At 36.3% G+C, this 27,092-nt stretch overlaps 1 protein-coding gene across 1 annotated transcript in view; it reads right to left on the reverse strand.

Moving 5' to 3' along the window:
- Positions 1-27,092, reverse strand: part of CWC27 (CWC27 spliceosome associated cyclophilin) — a 114,396-nt gene that overhangs the window by 86,769 nt on the left and 535 nt on the right. Inside the window, exons 2-4 of the mRNA XM_037372643.1 lie at positions 25,076-25,155; positions 24,088-24,121; positions 20,010-20,185 (exon numbers count right to left, since the gene is read on the reverse strand). Coding sequence (XP_037228540.1) covers positions 20,010-20,185; positions 24,088-24,121; positions 25,076-25,155 — 290 coding nt within the window. The remainder of the gene's footprint in view (positions 1-20,009; positions 20,186-24,087; positions 24,122-25,075; positions 25,156-27,092) is intronic.

Below are 27,092 nucleotides of genomic sequence, written 5' to 3' on the forward strand. Positions count from 1 at the left end.
ACTGGATTAGAGCTGTTAACAAGTGACAGGTGCAGCCAATTAACCAAAGAATGATGTAACTGTGACTTCCAGTCTTAAGCATGAAGCTTGTCCAGCAAATGGTGCTTTTTCATCAATGAGCTCAGTATGGCTGCTTATCAGCCAAACTTAAGAAGAACTTCAAAAGGTCTGTACTGCTGATACACTTCTCATTAAAAAGTGATTTTGCTGTTAAATTATCCAACTGTGACTACAGTATGCTTTGCTGTTCTCCAACTTGGGAAGTTGTCAAACAATGTACATTAACCCTTTTACTGAGAGGATCATAAATTTTCAAGTACACTGTGAGTCAAAATGAGAACTAATCAAAGTGATAAGAACTGCATCTCTCTAAAAAGGACACAAGAAACCAAGTAGCTGCAACATAGCCAAGCAATGAGTATGAACAAAATATTCTGATACCACTTTGGAATATAGCATTTGCTCAACTTCAGTTCCTCAGCATGGTCCAAATAATTTCTAGAAATAGCTCAGAACTAAATCTGTAATCCTATCTATAGTCCTTTCCTAATGTTAGTTACCATATGATCTATCATGAATAAAATTTTCCTGGGTTTGTCTTTTCTGTTACAATTTGAGGCAGAATGTGTAGGAAAGCATCAAAGGTCTGCTTACCTGATAATGTATTCCACTATCAAACTGGCCCATCCAGATCATTACTGTTTCATGTTTTATCCTCCATCATGTCTTTTTAGTGAATGAGTATATATTAAACTAACTTTTGTGAGGTTGATGGTTGTTTTATTTATCCATTACTATTCACAAAACAAGAATAGTACCATATAAAATGCCTAGGTAGCAGTTACCAGATTTTCTGGATCATCAACAACCCCTCAGGTTAATTGTTGACTACAAATACACCATTATCACACATTTAACTGAACAGACTAGTAATAGTATATAGTTCCATAAACTACCTATTATTAGAAGACCTCATAGCAGTCAATAGATGGATAACAACTTGGAATAAATCAGTTATAACACCAAGTAGTACAATCGGTTCAACAAAGAGGGCTAGATAGTGTTTTGGGATCTCGCTCAAAGTCACAATAACAGCAAGCTGCAGATACATACTCTTTGTGTCTGGGCTTAGGAAGAGACATACCAAAAATCCACCCCTATGTATCACAAAGATGCAACATAAGACCATACGGACACTCAACACCGAGTGAGCTGGGGGCATGGCATGACCTACTAGCCTTACCCACAATCAGCCTCTGCTGACTTGAAGAACCCTATGAATCCAGCCACAGATCACAAAGCATCTAGCCATACATGTGTGAAGACAGCAGGCTGACAAGCATCACCTGTGACAAGCATCACCTGTAACAATCATCTCCAGAGACAGATGAAGTCTGAAAAGGGCAAAAATTGCTTTAATGAGACAAAAAAGCAGACACAAACTTTAACAATATATGATTCTTTCCCAGGTCGGGTCTGTCATCCTTCCCTTGTGTTCCAAGCACATAAACTTGGTACAAAGACAGCTAACTTCATGGTTATCAACTACGGTCCAAAATGATCTACCAGTCTAACTTGGTATCAGATATACTGGACCAAGGATGGCTCTCAATGAGACACTTCCATACCTTGATATTACATTCCCCAGTATTTTGGGAGGGCTTCTCATAGTTTTGTCCCTGTTCCCATCCCTCCCAGTAAATACATAAATCCCGCTTTGGCTCATTATATTCCAATAAAGCCTCCACATTCTGGAGGGTTACATGCATTATGCAGAAATAACCAGAAATTTTCCAGAAGCTGGGTTGGGTGCAGCCTAGATGCTGCAGAAACAGACTCAATAAGCTGTGCTGACCCAACACAGCACCATATGGTCCAAAATGGTCAACTCCATCGCTCTAAGAACTTGTGCAAGAAAATACAGCATGTCTCCACATGTCACCAGTAGGCTGGGCAGGACTTATTAACTTCAATTCCACACTGCAGTAACATGTTTTATACAACTTCTAAAACCAAGTTCCCTTTGCAGAGAGTTAAGCCACACTGCTGTAGCACTGCACAAAATCCACTGAAACTCAGACTGCCTTCTCACCTGCTCTTGCAACAATATTTCTTTTTTCGTAATGTCCCTTACCTGGAAATGGGCTGATGAGAATAATGCAGCATCCTACATCATTCTCTTCTGTCCACTTTTATGATCCCTCTCTCTGACACCCTAAAGCAATTCCCCTAATTTACTGGAAAGGGAAGAGGCAGTGCCACTAATTGAGCTCCAGGACCTGAGAGAACTAGAAAACATACCACAGGGAAAGAAGCTAATGGTAAAGAGACAAATGAAAACTCATAGGCTAGAGCTAGCTCCATGAAATTGTGTATTTTATGTCACTATTCCCACGGCAATTCATAGTAATATCTGTTTTATCAGAGCTCTTCCCTCATGCAAGATGCCCTAATATCCTAATGTCCCTGAGAGTAACAAGCTGCCTGGACACCCATCCTGCAGCATTAGTCCAGCCCTTTAACACTTCCTTGGTAATAAAGGCAGTCACTACAAAATGCCATCCTGTATAGAAGATGGAAATACCTGTTCTAGTTACTAGTAAAGGTAGCTTGGAACAAAAATAATTTTTCATGGTATTTTCCAGCAAATCAAGTAGGAACTACATGAATTCAAACTGGTTTTCTGTCAGGTGTTCTTTCATAGAGAGACCTAGTTCAACTTTTAACAGAGTACAAAAGAAACATTAGTTTCTAATCGCAGTTGTATTTTAAAAGGTGTCCTAAACGTATGATATTTGGCCTTGATACTTTGATTTTATCAGCAGCTTCAACTTTATATTCAACATCCAGAGAAATACAAAGAATAAACAGGTGTACAGCGAAAAGTGTGAAGCTGCTTGGTTGCGATTTGCTGCCAAATGCCTGAATAAAAAAAAATGGTACCAAACGTTGGTACTAATGGTAGCAAGTATTTTTTTCCTTAACTTAGCCCTCATGTTTTATTTTAACAAGTTAAAAATACTTTTAAATAAAAAAAAATAATTAAATAACTATTGTCCATTTTTTATGACAACGGACACAGCTGAAGTTATACAGTCACACATCTTTGAGCACATATAGAAGAAAATTACATTTCTAGATTTGCTTTTTATGTTAGGGATTGACTCCTAAAAAATGGAAAAGGGCTAACAATGTAAGGGGGAAAAAAAGAAAAAAGGATTCAATAGCTCTTTCTGTAGGAAGAAGACCTACTAAAAATTAAGCAGTACAAAAAGAGCAAAAGGGCCACAGGATTTGCATCCAAGATTTTTTAAAAGACCCTTTAAAAGATTTCTGAGCCATGGGGAACACTGGTTGTGAATAACACAGGAGGAAAATTCCAGACCAGTAGCGGGAGAAAGAAGAGGGTGAAACCATAATGTTAAATCACTATTTACAAAGAGAAAATACAAACCAAATAATTATAAGCTTGACATTGATAAACTGTTCTTAAGCAAAAATCACAGAAAGATTAACTTAGAACCATGAAAATATTACTTTATTTCTACTACGTTTGGACATAAAAAAAAGAATGTCAGACTACCTTGTGTGAAGGAAGAAAAGGTAAGAACTTTTGGCCAAGTTTACATACCACAAAGACTGGGGAAACAGTAAAATGCCACAAAATGAAGGTTAATGCTCCATCTACTTAATTTATCAAACAAAACTCAAGAGTGATTTGGTCACAATTTGCAAATGAAGATGAATATGCTAACAGAAGGCTAGCACATAAGTGAAAAAGGGTCTAATCGTTCTAAGAGGAGCCAACAGGCAGACCAAAAAGAAGCAGCATTTTTATTAAATTAACAAGAAAGGCACCTAAAGAAAATTTTCATGGGGTACCTGTATTTATGCCCCTTTCTTTCAGTAGGGCATAAATCTCTACATTAAAATGGGATTTTTTCCACCAGAACATAAGTGAGATAAAAGATTTTAAGAGTCTTGTGTGCTTTATTAGGTAAAACACTGGATTAAATCATCAGAGCAGTCTTTTCTGCCTTCCCTTTCAAAGTCCAGGCTTTTTGGATGTTTTCCATTTTCATTAGATAAACAGCTCTTTCTCATTAGAAGCAGATATACCCTTATAAGGATTCAAGTTGGGTTCTCTTTACTCATGCAGACACAAACTCTACTCAAAATCTTGATTAATACATCTTAGATCTTTTTTCAGAAATAAAGCAAGTGCTTGTGATGATAATTTTCATGAAGCACCAAAAATTATTTCATAAAACATCCAAAATAGTTTTTCATACCTATAATTATTATGAAACTCTACTATGCTCTCCATGCTTAAATTTAACTTTGAAGTCAAGTGATCATAACAAACAGAAATCAGTTTGTGTACACTTTTTATGGAACACATGTACTGAAATTCACTAAAGTTACAGTTCTTGATTAAAACACCACAGTGGTTTTGCTCAAAAATAATTCATCTTATTTACATACTTTGCCTTCATTATGTGCAAAGTATTCTGATCAGAGTGAGTATTTCAGTCTGTACATATTCTTGACTCTTGACCAATAAAAAGTCTGCCCAGCAACAAGCCTCAAAAGCTAAGTCCTCAAAACATAATCCCTAAAATTTACTGTGATACTTATTACCATGTTTAGTCAGTTTTACTGACTTCAGACTCAGTGAAATAGCAGAAGTTTTAATTACAGAAATCACAACAATTGCAGCAAAAGGTTGGAGGGTCTAGTTTGTAAGTGCCATGTTTTACTTCCTTATTCTCAAATAAACTGTATTCTCAGAGAGACAAAAATTTGTGCTGCAAGAAATTATCCAATTTATCACTCATTTCAAGAAAGTAATCTCACAGAAAGAAAATGGAGGGAAAAAAAAACAAATTACAAATTCCATACTAAAATGTAGCAGTAAAGATACATTCACACACACATAAAAATCTTAAAATTGTCAACACATTATTATGAAAATATTTTGCATAACTATTTATGACGAATTCAGATTACACTCACAAGCACACAGGGCACTAAAGTGTGTTTATGAGCATGTAATTCATAAATGTAAAAATATCACTTTACAAGACTACAGCAGAATATTAGTCATACCTGCTGTCCTATCAACATTCTCAGGAAAGCTGCCTTTCTGTACAATACAGACACACTTTCAAAAGGACATCATCATTTTTATTGTCTCTGTGACCATAAACTGCATGTACAGTGTGGTAGTTGAGATCTGATACTATTTACACTAGCATCATTCAATATAAAATTCAAGAGATCAGCATAAAGAGGCAGAAACCAATACATATCATCACTGCCTGCATGCCGATGTTAAAACCACAGTTGATCAACTAATAAAAAAAATATTTAGTTACACACGCTTTGCAAGTGAAATGCTTCACTGCTTAAGTGGAGTATGTGTAAAAGATTACATATACTTTAGCACTGTCCCTGTTAACTAGGAGAGTATGCAACCAGAGAGTTGTCATTTATATGCAAAATGAATCTGAAACCATGAAGTTTAACAAATGGTAACATGATTAAAACTGAAGAATATTATTAATAGTAATACTGTTTCTTAGCTACTTACATAAAGGTTTAAATTGTTCATGTGGAAAGCAAAACACCATGCAATATAATCACACTCATAATTTCCAAAAAACCCAACTGAAGAAAACCCAACCAACCAAAACTAAACAACTTGAATTTCTTTGCGAGAGATTTTGCAGCAGCAGCAGCACATAAATATTTAACAATATGTTTGTGAAAATTCATCAACCACTAATAAAGTATCAATAAAACAGACTGAAATTGCAACTACTACCATTTACAACAAAACATATTACTGTTTATGGGAGAAACAGATTACAGACATTGCTTTAACTTCTACAGAATCTGCTATATAATTTCAACTTAAGCCACAACTATGGCCTTGTTATTCTAGGGGTTCACAAATGTGAGAGAACAGTACTATTGTCATGCAAGGAATCAAAAAGAACAACTGAAAGACTTTTACAAGACTGGATTTGTAAAGTTCACTGCAGAATGCCAACCTATAAATATGGTCCACAATGATCCATTCAGGAATACTTGACAGTGTTAAAGATTAAGACCAAAAGAACAGTGCAATGCCTGGGGTTTGGTTTGTTCTTATTTCGCCCCTCCTGCCTTTTCCCCAGAAATATTATCCATAGAGAGCAGATTTCTAAGAGTACAAAAGCATATTTTGCCAATCATTACCTCAGAAAAGTGAGGATCATTGTAGTATATTCTGGTCTTCAGTTCTAGAAAATGCCACTGCTTTTTTACTTTTAAATATTAGTATCAAGTTGTCTATGAAGCTAGAATAAGAAATGCCTTCAACAGAACTCTGAATTGCATTGCTAGAAACACCAAGGAAAAATTTACAAAGAATCCCTTAATCTAAAACAGCATTCCTGAAACCACATCTCTAAGATACATACAATATCCACCAGAAGTATGCAGGCAGCAATGCTGCTAACAAACTATGATCACTATAAATGTATCTGTGAAAAGCGTCGAAAATACCCCCTTAAAATACAAGAAGCAGATGAAACAACCATCATCATTAGTGAAGTTCCTCTTAAATGATTTCCTTTACCACTCTCAAAGAAAGCAGATTCAAATATGAGCACACTAACAAAGAAATTCTTCAAAATTTCTTCAATATTCTTTGCCCACATTCAGAATATGAGAAAAATATAAAACTAAGAAGCTATATTATCTAGATACAAATGTCTTTACTAAAAATTAAACATTTTTATACAAAGAAGTAAATTATTATTGTACTTAATGACACCATTTAATGTAAATCACTTAATGTAAGTCACTTCAAAGTGACTTAAAAAAAATGATGTATTACCATTTTACTATGCAAAAATCTTTTAGTAAGAGTAAACATTCTGCAGTGGAATTCAACTTTCATTTAATAACAGTCTTCCAGCAGCAATCACACCTCCTGCAAATAATGTAAACTGCTGTGAGGAATAGCAAAGAAAACCGAAAACTTTCAAAGGAAATGAGAATATAAGTGACACTCAGTAGCAGTGCAATAAAAACAGAGTAGAAGCCTAACAACAGTAAGGATAGGACTACAAATTTGCTTGATTAAAATTCTGCTCGTGGCAAAGAATCAGAAAATGATATTGCTATGTGTATACAGCAGTAAAGGAAATGTCCTGGAAAAGGTGTTACACAGTGGCTTGCTTTGGAAGTATTGACTATATACCTGCAGAATAACACAGGAAAGTGGATGTTTGCTTTAAAAAAAAAACAAACCAATAACAACAAAACCAACCCCAAACCTAAAACAACAAAGATAAAAGATGCAAAATAAAAATTTCATTACCCTATACTGCATAGCTCTCAAAGAAAGCTGAGCTTCCCTATTGACCAAAGAGGAAGAAGAAAGAAAGCTTGAATCCCACTGCCGAATTTATACAGGAATTTACTTCAAGCTCATCACTAAGGTATCTAACTCTCCAATGCCGATTATGTTTTGATTAGAAACCAAATACTTCAGGCTGAAGAGAAAATGGGCTTAGAAAGGCAACAATTTGTTAAGATTCTTCACAAAAAACATGACAGAAAACCTATTATCCCACTTGCAAAGCAAAGCAGATAGGTGGACTTGCAGACAACTCAGTGAAGACCTGTAGTAAAAACATTTGGATGTTAAGTGTTATGAAACAGGATGGAGAGTAATATGAAATGCAGCCTAAGACAATGTAGTAGCTACAATCTTGGAGGCAAAAAAAAAAAAAAGTAGTAATTAAATTAGTAGCAGTTTTCTTTACTATCTGAAAGATTTCCTAATAAAATATGCTCTGCTCACAAAGTTTGCAATTTATTTTGTTCTGTATTACCAAACTACCAACTACTACTATTAAATACTATCAAAAACTTAACAACTTCTTAGGCATGAATTGAATTTTACTTATTTTTATTCATAAAACATTACTAATTATAAAGATTCCAAAACCAGAGTCTCATGACCAACATGACTCGTTCCACACTATATTAAAAATACCTATTACCTTTTTGGCTCTGTAGTAAGTCATGTAAGATAATACAAATATTGAATTATACCATGAACTGACCGTCTAGAGACAAACAGCAGATGCGATGAATAAAGAAAATGTTTGAACATGCTGTAGTCATCCTTCACTGCCCTATCACTTTAAGATGTACTGTTGTACTGACAAAAAAATTATTCTTTAATAGAAACAAAAACCTCAAAAATGTCTCTTCCCATGCTACTCAACTCTGTTGAAACAAAGAAAGGAAATGGAGCATGAACATTTAGCAATTAAAAAGTATGCAGCTATACCACTGTTAAATCCATCTTGTTATGTTACCAAAAGAAATTTAAAAAAAAAAAAACCAAAAAAACCACCCACATGTGCAGCTAAACAACTGAGAACACTCCAGCTCTTTGAAATTTTATCTTACCCACAACATACTGCTAACAATTCACTGTATAATAAGGATTACACATTCTCACCTTCCATCATGCTAACTGCATTTTCACGGGTCATCTACGCATCCTTTTTTCCAGGTGACTAGACAAATGCACACACTAGCTTCACCTAAAAATACAGTGACTCTTGCCAAGTAGCAGCAGGATGAAATATACCACAGTAACAATCTCCTCTTTGTCCCTGGCTAACACTATACCTATTAAAATGCTTTGATGCTTAGCCAAGAAAAATCTCATTGCTGGGATTCTAGGTTTTGTGCCCAAACAATCTAGGCTTGTGTTTAATATGGTATAGTCTGCTTTTAAGTTACTGCCAATCAAAAACTCCATAAAGAGTATGTCTAGGATTATTTTCTCTTTACAATGAATGTTATTAAGGTAAAGAATACAGAAAAATTTACATTATTAAAAAAAAAAGAATCCTGCAATCCTTAACACTAAGTAAATGTTCTTATTCAGAAAAATGAAGTATTTCTAAAACCAATTCTGAAGTAATCTTTCTTGTATGTCAGTTACATGTGTCTGAAATATTGACATTCTTGAACAAAATATAAAAATGCAAATGAAAAGGAACACTCTAACTTGTTAAACTTATGGTTAACTTCGGAATTCATTTTTACCAAAGGAAAAGAAGATAATTCTTTCCATTTCCTGAGGTAATTAGAAAGAGAACCAGAGAACCTCGTCAGTCAAAAAGTAACTGATTAACTGTTTTAAAGATTGGATATATTAAAAACATTACACTTAGCTAAATCAAATATTATTGTTTTCCTTAAAGAAAAGTAGTCAGATTAGAGTGATCCCCCCCATGCACTAAGAAGTATAAATCAAAAGAAAATATTAATTAAGTGTACCATAAAAGTATTAGTACTATGATCTTACTTGAGATGAGAAAAAATCCTAATAACCAAATGACTTAGTAAAACATAAGGATTAAAACAAAAGTGAGTATCTTTCAGGGTTCTAGTCCCAGCAAGATGCTGTTCTCATTTCCTTCCAAGAGTGATGTCTGTATCTTTTATGCAGTGTGCTGTGGGTAGGTCATGCACACTCTCTACAGCATTAAAACTTGCTTCAAAGTCTCTTGTCTTTTGACAAGCTTACTGCTGGCCCTAGTTTTGTAGCTGATTTCTTAAAACTCAATTTACTGGGATTGTATAATGGATCTGTTTTACAAGAAAGTCCACAAGCAACTGTAACACTCTAACTGAGGAAAAAACGGCAAGAAGTGGCCAAGGGGTCAGGAAAGGAAGGCAATAATCCCTTAAACCAGCCTTGTGGGGACCCCTCCCCACCAAAAAAACCACACAAAAACCAAACAAAAATCCCACACTAACAAAAGTGACTCGGTCCCAAGGGTAAGACCTTTCTCTGTCATTTTAGCCAAAATACTCCTTCCTCTCCTTTATTCTTCATACCATACAATGATCATCAAATTCCAATCCAAAGGAATTTCAGTGGTTCTCAGGCTTATTTAATGGATGAATTTTCACTTACATTAATAGTTTCACTGGAATCATTGAGTCATGTAAACCTTTGCAGAAGTGAGCAATTTCCATATGACTGTAGATAAATGGCAATTTATAAATTAGCACTTTGGTTTCAAATCCATATCAGATTTATGTGCCGTGATATGCCACTCAAAGCATACAGAACACACACAAATTAATGTGGAAGTCTATCAAAACAAACATCTGACATGCAGGTAGGTATGACCTTAAGATATCATATGGCCTGTGGGTGAGTCTGTGTATGGGATCATTACAAAGTCAGGATAACAATACCAAAACAGGAGATTCTGAAACCACGCCCCTTCTTTCTGACACTCTGGAAACATACAGGACTAAATCTTTCTTCCTTTTTTTTTTTCCCCTCTTATACCTAAAGTGAATTTTTGTGTCATTTTCTAGTTTAGCCATAGTCAAGATCAAGCAAGGCATCATGAAAATATCTAACATAATTTTTCTGGGGATCCATTTTATAAAGACACCTTCACAAACATGCCAAAAAAAGTTCCGTTTCTAAATTACAAACATATACATTTCCACATCTTTGTATTTTTCAAAAGTCAGAAGCTTAAAACAGGTACTACATTAATCAAATACACACTCAAACTGTGATTCAAAACAATTCATTCTTTTACAGAATCACAGAATGTTCAGAGTTGGGACACCAATTTAACAGACTATATCAAAATAAGTTCCTATTTCAGATTTCTTCATGAAAGTCACATTGACTTAGCTTACAACAATACTGTTCCTGCTGTTTTTCGATACCTGGACAATGAATTCTTACCAATTTGTGTCTGATTTTTCTCAACACCACAGGTTAAAAAAAAAGAAAAAAGTTTTATTTTTCCTAACAGGTAGCTCCAGATCACACACATCTCCTTACCATAGCTGGGGTAATAAACCACAACAGACATGTTCTCTTAGGTATACACAGCCCTAAAAGTGCTTAGGATTCCAGAGCGTTCCACCTGCAAACCACAGGAGGCATGTGTAAATCAGAAGGAGTACAATGCACTTACGGTGTCAACTAGGTATTATGCTGTATAATAATATTTAATGGACCATTATTTTGTCTACTTAATTTTTGACATAATCCCTAAATTCTTCAAAAGGTAGGGCCCCACTTAAAGCAAGTCACAATGCTAAGTTTGAGCTCATTGAGTTAAGTTTTTGCTGGATGTGTGTACACGGGCTGTATGTAGACATGCCTACACTTACGGAGTAAAAACAGGAAAATGCATTGATCTTGATATGTGACAGCTGCTTTATTCTTATGCTGTAAAGACAATTCATAGTTAACTGAAAAACTTAATTCCTTGCTCACAACTAATACTCCAAACTCTTTACCGCTTTGTTTGGGCTGCTCCTCTAGTCCTCTCATATGCTGAAAACATCTAGGTAGTTACTACCTGCATAATATAGAAGGTACCTAGTACTTTCCATCAGAGAGCTACTGCTTCTCCAAATGCTTTTCAAATGATATTTCAAGATGAGAGTATAAGAACAGAAATAGAAATCCGAATCTGTTAACTATTGAACAAACACTGGCGTAACACTTAGAACAGTCCTAGGCATGTTTAGTGTAAAAAAGCCACTAACGATTAGGATTTAAGAGTAACATTTTGATACTTTGTACTGAAACAGGACTAGCAGGAAAGATTTGCTGCTTACCTGCTCCCTTGAAATTAAGCATTATATGAGTTTTTGCACTTTTCCAGAAATATTGGTTAGGATTTTATGGATTATGAAATAGGTTCTGCATCCTATTTGAGAAGAGCTGTGCGGCAGTTCTGAAGAGCACAGTAACTCACTTGCGAAGTTCATAAGCTATGTTTTCCAGACAACTTCAGACCTTTTTGTCAGCATACTATGGGACAAAACTGCATAAAAGGAGTTGAGATCACAGAAGAAAACAGGTAAGTCCTTTGACATCTAATTGCAAAAATTTCAGTGTGTAGGATTATCCCATTACGCTTCTCAGTCTCTTGCAAGCCACAAGAGCTACAAGGTCAAGAATCTATAGGTGGCCTCCCAGTATCTAGCTTTGACTCTAATACTATATATTAAAATATTTTATATATTAAACTGTATTTTAATACACAACATATAGTAGTCTAACAGACGAACCTCTGGGGATGCTGACTGTAAACTCTAGCTAAGTACCCTGCAAAAGCTCCAAAACATTATGCTGATTACACTATACCTAAAAATCAGAGGGCAGGGTGACGAATGCTAGAGACTATGCAGTACAAATTTTATGTTTAGCATAGTTTTGCAAAGCACAGCACAGAGTTAATACAAGGAAGCACTGAAGAACCAGTTAGAAGTATTGAGAAAGATGGGATTTTTTTGGTCATAGAATACTTCCTCCCCCACTCCTGGATTAAAGATTACAGATCTCTAGTTACCACCCTATCCAAAATACATGCTATACACAGCACAACGAAGTCAAATGAAAAGTGCTGTAACTCTGTAGCCAACGTTTTAGAGAATTATATTACACAGATATCTTTGTCATGTGTTATGTAATCATCTTTACTTTGTTTTCAAATCAAGACAATGTACTTTGAACACACTCCTGTATCTAGCACAGTGCAGACAGAAAAAAAGTTAAATTTAACATCACCACTCAGTAGTTGTTCTATTCCATAAAATGGAATAGAACAATTTTATCTATTAAATTGTTTAAAATAGCTTTCAATGCTTATTTTAGGCTGAAGCACAAACTGCCCACTTTAATGAACTTAAAATGAAACAACATAAGTTCATCTGCTGGTTTATAACTAAAGGTTGATCCTAGTTTTAAAAGGATACACATACAAATGAAGCATGATAACTACACAGTGAACATGTCTTTTTTGGAGTATAGAATGAGTGATTCTGAACAAAATACAAATATTTACAATTAAGCTTCCACTGTCAGATGAAATAGAAGCATTACTCTTAATACTTCTAAACACCTAAGAATTTAAAAATTCTACAAAAATTAAATTCAAAATGTAGGTAGCATTGTAACAAAGATCTGAAGGTACCCCAATATGAAAAGAGACAAGAAGAGAGACTACAGATTTCAAGCCAATCTCATGCAACAATCTTCTGTAGTAGTACAATATATCTAGTGGCAGATTTTCATCTGTTTGGTTCAACTTGACAGTTTTGGCGTTTTTTTCTTGTTTTATTCTTTTAACACTTAACAGATGTTTCCCATTAATCTAATACCTGGCACTTTATGGACTTCCACAAAGACATTGGGATCCAAAGTTAAGAGATCATGACAAAAGGGCAATAGGTTTGTCTGTACTATAACAAGCTGCAGCTAAAGCTATTAGTTTAATCACACATCCAAAAATGAAAACTAATCAATTTACATGTGCTCAACAGTTAAATTAATTTTACATCAATTTTACTAGCAATGTCTTTTTTTACAAAAAAAGCAGTGGATTACACACACAAAAAAAGTACTTCAGGCTCGAATACAGTAATACAATTAAACCTTCCCACAGAAAAAGCAGAGTAGTCAAAACCAATGAGGTTTCAGAGTAGCATTATTGATTCTTACACAACGCTCTCAGAGAGTTTCTTAGCAGAATTCAACATGAGTTCCTGACTAGTTGCTAACCTGGCTAATTTTAGAGTCAACCCAAATAATGTCTCTTATTGTATGAAATCAGGAAAACTTGCTTCCCAGTACTTTCCAGTAAGAAAGTCCTTAAAAAATAAACCAGCAACACCAAACAGGCCAGAAGAACGTCTTCATTAACTAAGAATTAGGTTATAGAGGTATTGCTTAAAATAGTTGCCAATGAGACCACTGACTGGAAACGGATCTATTCACTCCAGGGAACTCAGTGCTAAGTCTGCTACTAGTGAATCACAAAAACTGTCACAGTAGCAAATTCTCCTATCAGGATACTGGGCAACCTAGCCTTGCTAAGTAGAACAGAAGATGAAGACAACTTGCCAAAATCTAGGAAGTAAAACAGAAAAACTGTACAAGATGTTAAACTAGTTCTTGAAGAGTGATGACTGAAAATAATCCAGAAAGCCCTAGCAACATAAGCAATCTCAGTGGAATACTGGTAAAAAGGACTGATGTGGGCACTGTATGAATAAACAGGGAGCTGGAAGTAAGAAAAAAAGTTGTTGCTATCTGTATATAGCACTAGTGAAACTAATAATAAGTTACTGGTCAAAGCTCTTTAACCAATGTTGAAAAATTATAGAAGCAACAAAAAAAAGCCATAAAGTGACTGAATGGCTGGAAAAAATGTCTTACTGTAAAAGACAGAAAGAACTCAATAAATACAGTTTATCGAAAAGACAGAAAGGACTCAATTAGAATTTAAGCAGCAACAGGAAATAAAACATACTGCAGTGAACTTCAGAAAAAGGCACAGCAAAAAATTTGTTCCAAGTTAAAGCCAGACAAATTATAATGTAAAACTGGATGAGGTGCTGTTAGGGGTAAGGTATCTAAATACTGGAACAGATTACACTCACTGACTACATGTGGATTTGTCCTAGTTTTGGCTGGGATAATTATCTTCTTTAGTAGCTGGTGCAGGGCCATTTTGGTGTGAGAACAATGTTGATAACACACTGATGTTCTTAGGTGTTGCTGGGTGATGTTTACTAAATCAAGGACTTTATAGTTTCTCAGGCCTTGCCAGCAAGAAGGCTGGAGGGACATAAGAATTTGGGAGGGGACATAGCTAGAACAGTTGACCTGAACTAGCCAAAGGGATATTCCATACCATGAGACATCATGATGAGACATTATGCTCAGTATATAAACTGGGAGGGGGGTTGGCTGGGGCCTGCTGATCGTTCCTTGGGGACTGCTTGGGGTTTGGTCAGCAGGTGGTAAGCAGTTGTATTGTACGTCACTTGCTTTTTTTTCTCCCTTCCCTTTGGATTTCATTTCTCCCCCTTCTCCCTTCCTTTCATTGTAACATTATTATTGGGCTTTTTTGTTTTATTTTATCTCAATTATTAAATTGTTCTTATCTCAACCGTCATGTTTTACATTCCTTTCCGATTCTCCTTTCTATCGCTCCGGGTGACGGGAGAATAATTGAGTGGTTACATGGTACTTAATTACCAGCTGGGGCTAAATCACAACAGGACTAAACTACACTCTCTTGATATCTACACGTTGTATTTCAATGCCTTTCCTGTTCAGTTGTAGCCAAAGAGTGAGCTCCATACTGGGGTAACTAGCAGTAAATTATGACATGAGATGAACCGTGTATCCAATGCTCTCATTTGGCTTAAAACACTATTAACAGAATACCTAAATTTGCTATGTGAAAGCAGCAACAGTTGTTCAGGTATAGCGAAGCTTGAAGTCTGTTGCAAAGAGAGTTTGTATTCAAGAATTCAAAAGCCAGTCTTATTAACGCACAATTTATACTTCTTGGTGGTAAACTGAAAAGCAAGGAGACAAACTGTAATGTTGGACAAGGCCTGATAGCAACAGTTATTATCTGGTTTAAGAAAATGCTAGCAGGGTTAAAAATATTGTTAATAAATTGGAAATAGTAAATTATTGTGAAGAAAGAGTATCTCAGTTCTATACAGAAATGGGTAATTTTGAATTCCAAAGTGAATAAGTAGCTCTAAGTATATGGTATTTGCATCACATTGCCACTACTTACAGTCAGAAAAAAGTATAAAGGTAGCTTCCTGAACACAAGATGAGATATTGGATTACATTTAAATAAGTAGAAGCATTAAATAAAATAAGTAAATAAATGTATGTCTGTGATAAAAACAATTAAAAAAACCAGCTAAAATGCTGCTGGACTTGTTTTGGCTTGTAATTCCAGACCTCAGTGGAGTCTAAGGTGGTGGGCGGGGGAAGATAATGCTTTTAAAAAAATTTTTAAAAAAAGAGATTACAGAAGCCTTCCGGTTGGAAGGAACCTCAGAAACTCATCTACTCTAGCCTCATGCTCAAACCAGATGATAACCACTGCTCTTCCCCTCCTCTTGCCTTTCCTAAATCCATGCTGACTATTTCTAATCACCTTTTCTCCTTCACGTGCCCAGAAACAGCTTCCAAAAGAACCTACCCAATTATTTGCTCAAGGACCAAAAGTAAGGCTAAATAGATAATCCCTATGATGACTGCCTTTTCTGAAAACAGGCATAAGATCTGCAACATCCTCCAGTCAGAGGATTTCCACAGTGTTTCAAAGATTACAGACAGCAGTCTTGCAATGACATCAGCCACCTTGCAATGAAGATTATAGACAGCAGACTTGTGAGTCTCTAGAATTATTTTTCTTTTCATTATAATGACTGCATTATAAGCACAAGGTAACAAGTGCACAATAAATACGTTTAGAACAAAATATTCTACCATGTATTATTAACTTGCGAACAAAAAATACCCAATTCATCTTTTGTAACAATTGCAGATTTACGATAAGGAATCTTGATTTAAAGGTCTTTTAAAAGGCTTCCATGAGATTACATATAAAATTTACCTTTGGCTGTTCTACACAGTACTATGACAGCACTTCAGGAAAGCAATCTTGCGTACTCAGTGTGTCAAAGTTTATTCAGATGCTAAGAAAGTATTATGGTGTCTTACCTATATGCAATTTTTTACTGCATGGTCTGAAGTGGACTTAGTATGAACTTGAGCATGTCTGCTTAGCATTATTAACTGATTTTATTACTATTGCACCTAGATGACAAAATGATAGTGGGGATGCAAGTCACTTGACCAAGTGCAGACATACGCAAGCAAACTAGTTATTTCAATCTGTTTTCTAACAAATGGAGAAAAAGAAATCAGAGGAATCACACCTTAAAAAGTGTTAAGATTTCTCCAAAAAATGAGTAATTTCTTATATATCACACAAGGTGTCTAAAGCTTCACAAGATTGTTTATTTTACCTATGACATGCAAGGTGCATACTAAAAAAACTAGGAATGCAAAGGAGTGGCAATATAGATAATATTAATTACAACAATCATTGATACTAACTACTGCTGTTACTAGTCATCTCCTTATGATAGTCAATGATTGCTTACAAGCCAAAAGAAATGTGATTACATAGTTCAACTGCAATTCATAGGATTATTAGGAAAAAAAATATACAACAGGAAATACAAAATTCAAGTGATACTAACCACTCAAAAAGTCAGCTTTTCTTCATCAGTAGTTTAGCTATTCTAGAAACCTATTTCATATTGCTATTTAATAGCACATGTGTTATACGGATGCAACTGAAACTGTTGGCTGTACAATGAAAAACTGTGCAGCCAGCTGTACTCGCACACTGCATGTCTTGCAAATAAGCAGTCGTGGAAAAAAGCTGCTAACCAGACATGTGTAGCACCCGAGCCCCACCTACAGGATGAAAACAAATTTTAAAACAATACCTTTAACTGCCAACCTAGAAGACTGTTTACTCTGAAGCATTGATGATCATCACAAGCCACTGCCATTTTACAAACTCGATGTAATGCTGATAAACTTGATCACTCTTGCCATGCTGGCAAACACTTCTTTTATCTGTATACATTTCTTCATGTAAACAGCTGTTCTATACTTTGAAGTTTAGGTTTAAGCTTTCTAATTAAAAACAACAGACGTGTGGAATTTCTCTAACAACTTGCCAGAATGAGTGGGAAATTATTTTTCCCCAGGTTTCCCATCTCATACAAAATTGGAAAGTGTCTCTATTTTTTTAAAACCTACACAAAAGGTTCAAATGCATAATGAAATGACTAAAATGAACTTTACCATTTGTGTACCCCAAGTACAACTGCCTTTAGAAGTGGTATTGGATCTCAGTACCATAAATTGAGAAGGTGGCTATTGTTTCCATATTGTTTCTCTGCAACAGATATGGAGAGTTCTCACTTCACAAATGGATTTGTATTAAAAGAAACAGGACCGATACAAATGAACACAGATTTGTAGAAGTCGTCATGCACATTAAAAGACGGTACTCTGAAAAAATATTTTTAGATGTTCAATTATTCTGTTAGCACATTTAAATATCTGATGAGATGAAGAATTCTGATAGATAGCATGTTTCTTGGCCCTCCAATAAGTTAGTAGAATTACCCTTCAAGCTATGTACGGCAGATCCAACTTTTTGTTTGATATTTGCATGACCCACATCTCTATCCACTTGGACTACAGTGGGTGGTGAAGTCCCATGAGAATACTACCAATCACCTCCCATACGCTTATAAAAAAGTCACTATTCCAGAAAATGAAACTTGCTAATGTTTATCTTAATTTATCTCATAAGATCTCAAAGTTAATAACACCTTATTTATAATAAACAATACCATATCTTAGATTTTCATGCCAGAAGATGCCAGACAATTATTTCAAAAACATTAAGTCTAGAAAGTGATGTTACTTGTGGTATTAGGCAATATCTCCCAAGGCTACGGCTCACAAATGCTAAAACAGCATCCAATAAAACCCTCTTCTGAGTTAAGATAACCCATTTGGCTATAGTACTACTGTTACTGCCCTGAAAAAGTGAAGTAAATACAACCACAGCACACTGACCCGCATGCAGAACCAGCAACTTACAGAATGCCTACATAAATGTCTGAAAATGTCATAAAATGTCACGCAAGTTTGGGCACAGAGTATCTCACTCCTAAGGATATGCTGTAGGTTTAAAACATACATATTCCTTTCACATTACAAACTTTTTATTATACCTTAGGCAAAGTTGTTTCCAGGAGCCATCCCTGTAAAACCCAACAGACAGTTAAACAGATTGGTGGACAGGTAGGCAGGCAGCTAAGTATGTACAGAGTGCAATGCCTTTTGCTGTCCCAAAGATGTTATTTGGTTGCCATGTAATTGAAGGTATGTTTTCAGAAAGAGTTTTCTTGGAGAACTTTTAAATGTTGGAATCCTTGCCTCCACTATCTGATACAGATTGGTGTTTGATAGCTGTATTTGTCCAATCTCCATGCTCAAAAACAGTTCACTGACTCTGAGAAACTTGTACTTATTCTGTATTAGGCAATATTATGGGTACTATCACAAATGTTACTAAGGTACAGGATTATTCAATCACTGAAGGCAGAGTACTGAAAACCAACAATTACTTCGTTCTGCAGTCAGGAAACTGCTTCAGCACGTTTCTGCAAGATTTGAGACAGAAAACTACCTTGTGTACTCATCCCACATACCAACATATAGCCATTTCAATTGACCCAAGATAATAATTCAAGTAATTTACCACTGGAATTATGCATCAATCTCAATTTTAGGACTAGTAACCAGATTTGGTGATCCACATTATCCATCCCAATGGATGACTAGAACCCAGGCTTTTATGTCTGTAAAGAGTTGAATATGTAATTCAGTAATTTGAATACAGTGCTACACTAATAAACACAGACATACTCCAACTCTAAGAACAGCTCTAGATGAGATTTAAAAACTGAGGTACGAATTGCAGCATTGGAAAACTGGTACACTTCAAGAATGACTACTGTGTTAAACCAGACTTTAATGGATGATGAGGAAGCCTTTGCTTTCTGTAAATCTCAATGTTGGACAAGGAAGCCTTTACTTCCTGTAAGTCTCAACACTGGCTGACCACCACGTGTTATGAGATAAAGACGACACAAAACTCAACCTTACAACCCTACAACAAGCCAACAACTCTACAAAATAGAAAGAAAAAGTAAAGCTTGACAAACACATATAAAGACTCCTCATTTATAACTCCCAGGGAAAAACAAAACTCCCCTAAGGTATCAGTAAGTGCTCAGTGTTAACAAAATGTGACTTAACTGTTTGGCTCAAAGTGCCTAACGAAACTAAGAAATGAGAAAGCAAAAGGCAATTTTGTTTTCCACAGTTGGAGGTGAGCTGGGGGGAATAATTTGCATGCAATACTAATCTATCAATGTAGTTAACGCAAAACTGGAACTGAGCAGAAAATCTAACTGTAAACAAGCCGAAGGGGGGAGTGGGGGGGTGGAAGGCACAGTACCTGCGACTAGTTGTTTTCTTTTCTGACTTAGTTTCTTCCTCTTGAAGTTGCTGTTTAGCATTTTCACTTGTATCAATTTTCAACTTCTTGGCAATGCGTTCTTTCATTTGGAATCTCTCATCGCTAGCAGCTTCGCCTTCTACACTATCAGCATCTTCATCATGGTCTTCTTCCTCCTGTATTGATTTAAAATGGTAACATTCTTTTTTTATTACAGAACATTGAATATGGAAAGTTTTTCTTTCAAAGATAGTACCTTACAAAAAAAAAAAAAGAAAATACTTCATTTTAAGCAAACTTCTCAAATACCTCATTTGCTTCAGAGGGGGGGAAAAATAGAAATATGGTAATTAAATAGTTTGAGCCATACAAAAAAGATGTAATTTGCGTAGGAAAAAACTAAAACAGTCTGTTCTGGACTGTAAACCCTTACAGGTCTGCAGAAGACCTCATATCGATGTGGTATTAGTCCGGTCATTGCTCACGAATTGAAAATTTCATCAAGGCAATACATTAAACATTTCCTTTACTTTCCACTGAAACAAAACTTACTAAGAACTTCCTGTTACAGGGCTACCCTACAGTGATGATGGGATGGAAAAGACTTGCCCATCAGGCACTGCGAGGGAATTTACAAATACCAACCACATTGATCAAAAGCGGCTGTGAAGATCTGCCGAATCAATCATCCTGACTTGTTACTGAGGTATTATGCTTCCAGGCCTAGCAAAGGCAAAAGGGAATAAACCAACTTGGTTCTAAGACTTTTTGAGAGATAAGTAAATCACTACTTTCAGTAATGAAGAAGCAGACTGACCAGACCAAGGGATCCAAGTCTGACTACTTCCTTCCTTGAATAAGGAAGCCTGGATGAATCTCAATGCAAGGTTCCCAGCTCAAAAAGACTAGGCACATCTTTTAATGTTTATTTTGGAGTTATGCTGATTAGCTAAAGAAAAAGCCTAAGATGCTTCATGATTGCAATTTTAACCACACAGAGGGAAAGGACAGACTTAGAACTGGCATTCCAGAGGACTGCAGTGCATCCAGGAGACTGTCAGCATGTCAGTACTTGCAGAAGAACACTGAAGACAATGTGCATGTCCTGGGTGTCACTGACAGGAGGAAGAGTAGTATGAAGACCTTGTCCATAAACATGGAGAGGGGAGAAAAATTAAAGTAGCAAGAGGCACAATTTTGTGAATAGAACAGAAAAATCAAGAGCTGGATTTCAGATGTTGTATCTGAGACACTGTTACGAATCTTCTGACTACCATGCTTAGATTTTAGACTTAGACAAGAGAAGACTGACCAGGACTAAAAAATGAAATCTGTGAACATCAGCACAGTAAAACAGCTGAATATTTTGTCAGTGAAATAACTAAAAGGTTGTTTCGGGGGCTTCGTCCATTCTTTTTAAATAGAGGAAAAAAAAGTAAAACACAATCAGCATTTCCCATAATTTCCAAGAAAGTTACTGTGTGACAGAGAAGATAAAGAAACTTTCTGAGGGATTTGTAAATTATCAGGCAGATGGGATGACATCAGACCTCAATGGCAGGGGACAGAATCCAGAAAAGGAAGAAGACAGGATTGTGTTCCAGGTGTTTAACAACTAAGCATAAAGACAGACACCTGGTGGAGATTTGGCTAAGGCTTAGGTTAGAGCATTTCACTGAAACACAAGGAGTTGGAAAGGGAATTCCTGGAATAAAAATGGACAACTCTAGACAAATTACAACTGCTGAGTAGTAAGCTAATTAAAAATTTCAGAAATCTGAGTAAGAGGAAGGGGGTTACATGAATGGTTATTTTAAAATGGGAAAGACAAAATGGTGCAACTTGTCCAACTCAGCTGAATTCCCTACTTCCTGAGCCTTCTATTCCCCTCACTCTGCACAGGATTTCACCAGTTCTTTTCCAGAAAAACACTAACAAAATAGGATAAAACCTTTCTCCTCAACCCTGTCCCTCCTGCAACTGTACTCTTTTCTCCTGCCCAGAGTCCTCCTTCAGTCCCTCTTCTGTCTCATTTAACTCCATCTGATCTTGTATCTTTTAGGCTTGCATTTTTCTGAAGTCTCATTACCAGCTAATAAATTTAGCACATTTCCACCCAGAATGGGCTACATGGAAACTCAGGAGGTAAGACGCTGTTCAGTTGGAAGATGGTGTTCTCCTAGTGACACAGAAATGCAAAACTGCCTAGTACTAGTTTTTGCTGCTGCTGTTAGCTGGGTAGAGTTGCCCTGTTCTTCTCTTTGCTCTGGAAATATAAACGTAATGACAGATTTTGTGTCAGAATGACTAGTGGCTACTATATGTAGTATGATTTAGTCCTTTGAGAAGATTTTTTAATCGGGGGTAGATATCAAGATTTATCTATCCATAGAACTAATGAAACTCACTGTTCAGTAACTCGCTGAAAAACAGGGAGAGGAAAATAACTTATGCAGAAAGGGTAAATGGAGGAAAATCACTGGAGAGAAGAAAATTTTCAGTCTTGTGAACATATTTCAAATAATGTTTTAATTAATGACCTAGGCACAAAAAGAGGTTTAACAAATAGCAATGAAGTACTGTTAATACAAAGGATCCAACTCTCAAAGCATGAAATGCATCACCTTGAGGACTGCAGTAAGAGAAACAGGATGATATTTAATAGCATGAACAGTAAGGTCAGGCACTTAGGGAATAATAACAGGAGTTTCTCTTACACGCTAGGGACTTGTTATTTGGGGGAGGTATGGAGATCTGGAAGAATTATTTGCTCACAGGATGGCTATAAAACTACCAATGTGTTGCAGCCGTGTAAATACGGAGGTGATCCTGTGATGTGTTAACTGAAATAAATCTAAGAAAGATGATACAATACTAGTACCACTTTAGAAGGCTCAGATAACTACCTGAAATGCTAGAGTATACCTAAGATCTTTCAATGAAATGAAATTTAAGGACAACATCTGACGAAAAAAACCAAAAACCTTCCCATTTCCTGCTTCATGACAGCATTATAACAGCATTCAGATTAATCAGGCTGAAAAATAAAAATTTAAATAAATACATCTAACATGTTCCTTTTCTATATTCCCTGAATCCAGTTCACTTAAAGGACTATTAGACCATCTGAAGAATTATTAACTAAATACCATTCTCAGAACCCTTCTAACATTTAAATGCTGCTGCACAGCAGGAATTACAAAGTGTCCAAGAACCTGAACTCATACTATACTTTGTGGAAAAAAAACAGGAAACAACATGGCAGCAGACAGTTGGGTTTTTCAGGCACAAGAACTGTGTCTTTCCTTCACTTCCACAGTGTGCACATTGCCTGTACATGGTGGATAGATATGGAAAACAGCAATTCTCAGGATTCAGGCTGGGGAATGGGAGATTACATTCCCAATCAAATGTTACATCTTTGCCAACATCCTATACAACTGCATCTCAAAAGGGCATCTGCACGACATGCAGCTGGAGGCAGAAATGACACACTTCAGCTAGCAATCTTAATCTGTACCATGTACGACAGTCTCCCTGTAATCAGAACACCCTCCATGTTTGGTTGAATGTTACTGCTTGGTTATTCAGATTTCCTGTCTTTCAGAGGTGAGAATCTTTATCAATACAACTTAAGTGATAAACATTCACTGAGGTTTTGTTTCCTTGAAGAAATCTAATAGGACTTTCACTCACAGAACAGATTTCCTCTCAAGATATTGGAGTTATTTCATTATTCGTAACAAACTTAACTTCAACTTTTTTTTTTTGTAAGAAGCAATTTCAGGGCTTTTATTAATGGTTTGTCACTCTGTGGTACATAACCTCCCATATACCTAATCTGCTGACTGAAATATCTGGTAAGCAGCTTTTATAAAATACAGTAGGTGGTATATGCTGCAAATGATCACAATGGCCAAACCTTAGAGCTCTGAAAGGCCTCCAGCCTTTTGCTGGAAATCTGACTTGAGTTAGTTTCCAAAAACCTCTAAAGTAGCATTTGTTCCCCTAAGAAAATTTAATTCACATTCACACATGGTAAGAAACAAAGACTTATGTGTAAATAAAAATTACTTACCTCACTCAAATCCTTTTCTTCACTTGCTTCTTCACTAAAAGAAGAAAAATAATCTTAACTACTTTGAAGTCCCAGAGACTTAAAATACTGTTTAAAAGGTTGCCCAGAGAGATGGCAGATGCCCCATCCCTGGAAACATTCAAGGTCAGTTTGGATAGGGCTCTGAGTTCTAGTTGAAGACCTGTTCTAGTTGAAGATGTCCCTGCTCACTGCAGGGGGTTGGACTAGATGCCTTTTAAGAGTCCCTTCCAAGCAAATCAGAAGTTAATAAGTATTAAAAAGAGACAGAGAAGAAAACACAGACAATCTTTATGCAAACATACAGATGTATGATTCACCTAATTTTTAATAAGCTGTTTAGGTTTAGAAAAGAAAAGATGTTTTAGAACAGCACCTGGCTTGGCAAGAGCAACAAGAATAACCACAGGAACAGAACAACTTCTCTGTGAAGAGAAGTTGAGCAGGCTTTAAAAGTTTAGGCTAGAAAAGATGGCCTAGGAAAGGATTGTGATAAAGGGAGGTATAAAGGGACTAACTGCTCACTGTCTCTTCCAGCATAACTGTTAGAATTTACCAAATGATTCCAGTAGCAGCCAGGATCAGAACAAAAAGGAGAGATACTTCTTTGTGCAGCAGACAGGAGCATGTGCATGTAAACAATGTTATAAGAGACTGAATAGGTATTTTGATGGTTATTAAGGATAACTAAATAGATGAACCACATCAAACTCTTGATCAGTCGCCTGAGCTGAAAGTAGATGGAGGGTGGGAGACTACTCAGGTAAACATCATGCTTGCCTTGCTTCTATTCTTTGTTGGGCATCCACTGACAGCCAATATTGGTGACATTGGGACAGAGGAACATCTGGTCCAATCCAGCACTGCCATTCTTAATTTCTTAAGGAGTAACAATGAGCATAAAGGATGCTAATCAAGCCTAATATCTGGAAAGTAAACCGGTTCTGGAAATTGGAAATCACATATTAACCTTTTGACAGCAGGAACTGAGCTTAGATGTGGATCATCCTTCAGCAGATCATGACTACTTTTACTTTTTCCCTTCATGCTCTGTTAAAAAAAAAAAAAAAAGAAAAGAAATAAGGTATTGTAAATTTGTAAATTTCAGTTTGAGAAAACAGATGGTGAAAAATGGTAACGGTAAGAAAAAGGTAAGTTGTTTCTTGTTAGCTTTAGCCTAACCAGTAAACATAAACACTTTTAATAGCAGAACAGAGAAAGTGTTCCAGATAAAGGAGCATCAAACTGACCCCATGGATTTAAAAAAATATCTTTGCAATCATCACAATCATTACACATCATAAAGATACAGCCTAGCACATATATACATGAGTGAAGGAGGAGGTAAGAACCTGACTTTCCAATAATGGCATATGACAAACTCAAAGAACTACCATCTGCAAAGCAGTACTCAGCAACTGATAAAACACTAGACTCCTAGGTGGGAAAAAAAAATAATAAAAAAAAAATCAACAACGTACAATACATCAGCCTGCAATACATCATACAAGAATCTCCTACTGAAGCAAGCAAATCAAATCTAACAACACGCAAGATCTTCAGGCAGAAAGACTAGAGTAAGAAAGCATTCACCATGCTAATCCAAAAAGTACACCTTACATTTCAGACTGGAATCAGACCTAAAATCTGTTACAGAAATAACCTATATTGTGACCTGTCTCCATGCTTCTGCATTTTACATTCTTTCAGGAAGACAGCAGTTGTGTGGAAAATAAAATCTTATTCACTTAAACACAACTTTGAATTTTTTATTATGTAGAGAAAAAGAGATGAACACATTCAGCAACATGAAAAATTGCTTCCTTGAAGGAGTAACTTGTGTGTGTTCAGGAGCTAGATGAAACATAAGACAAGTACTTACCACCTTTGTAAACTGCTCCAAACAAGTACAATTAAATGAGCAGTTTGGACACTGAAAGCTTTAGTTTAAACAATAATCAACAACCAGTGGTGGCCCCACTGCCACGCCCCTGAGTGCACTAATAACCTTAAAGACCTTGAGGAGTTTTACATGGAGCTCCTCTGCCCATGAGCACATTTCAGCTCAGGCCTGAGAAGCCACTCAATGCCTGAGCTATGTCAGAGGTGTACTTGTGTCTAACCCTTATCTTCTGCATAGGCCTGTTAGACCTTGACTTGTCTCCAGCCCCATTTCCTATCCTGTCTCCGGCTGCTCCTGACTGGACTCTCTGGATGCAGAGTGTGGTCTTGGTAATTGCTTGCTGTGTTCAGGATTGTTGATGCACCCTGTTACCAGCAACCAACTCTGCCTGCTGTATCCAGACCCTGTGGGATTGTGCCCCTGTTGGGGAGCATGCTGCCTGTGCTGGAATCCCTCCTGCCTCCTCACTTGCCCTCCCTCATGCAACCATTCCACTCTTGCCACTCCTGGACACAAAATTCCCTAATCTCAGGGACAACAGTATGGCAATGCATTGCAGCAAAGCCAAAATGTATTTGCTTACTTAGACTAAGTGTAGTGCAGGCAGAACAAGTCCAGAGTGAAAAACTGATCCTAATGGGGAAGACCAAGAAAAGACTTAGGGAGGCATTCTCAAATTCCATGCTCACTTGGCTAATATGATGTGACTAAGACAAGAAATCTTAGTTTTCGCATATAAACATGAAACCATTCAATACTGTAAAAATTTCATCCCAATACATGTTTTCATTTACTCTTTAGGTAATTTTAGCCTCAGCCTCACTGCACTAAAAGTTCATAGAAAATGCTCCCTTTTCCCAGATCTGTTACAGGATTCCTCAGTTATTTGCAGACTTCCCTCCCAATCTCAGTCCTTAAAAGTACACCCTTCTTACATTGAAACAATCAAGACTTACTGCATCCAGCAACCCAAAAAAAAGTTCAGGACTCTGAATTTGTAGACGTCAAAGAAACCCATTAATAACTTTGACCTTCAATATTTCTTACTGAAGAGTACTGAATCTTAAGTTACAGTATGTGAACA

Source organism: Falco rusticolus, chromosome Z (assembly GCF_015220075.1).
Source record: "Falco rusticolus isolate bFalRus1 chromosome Z, bFalRus1.pri, whole genome shotgun sequence".
NCBI classification, from domain to species: Eukaryota; Metazoa; Chordata; class Aves; order Falconiformes; family Falconidae; genus Falco; species Falco rusticolus.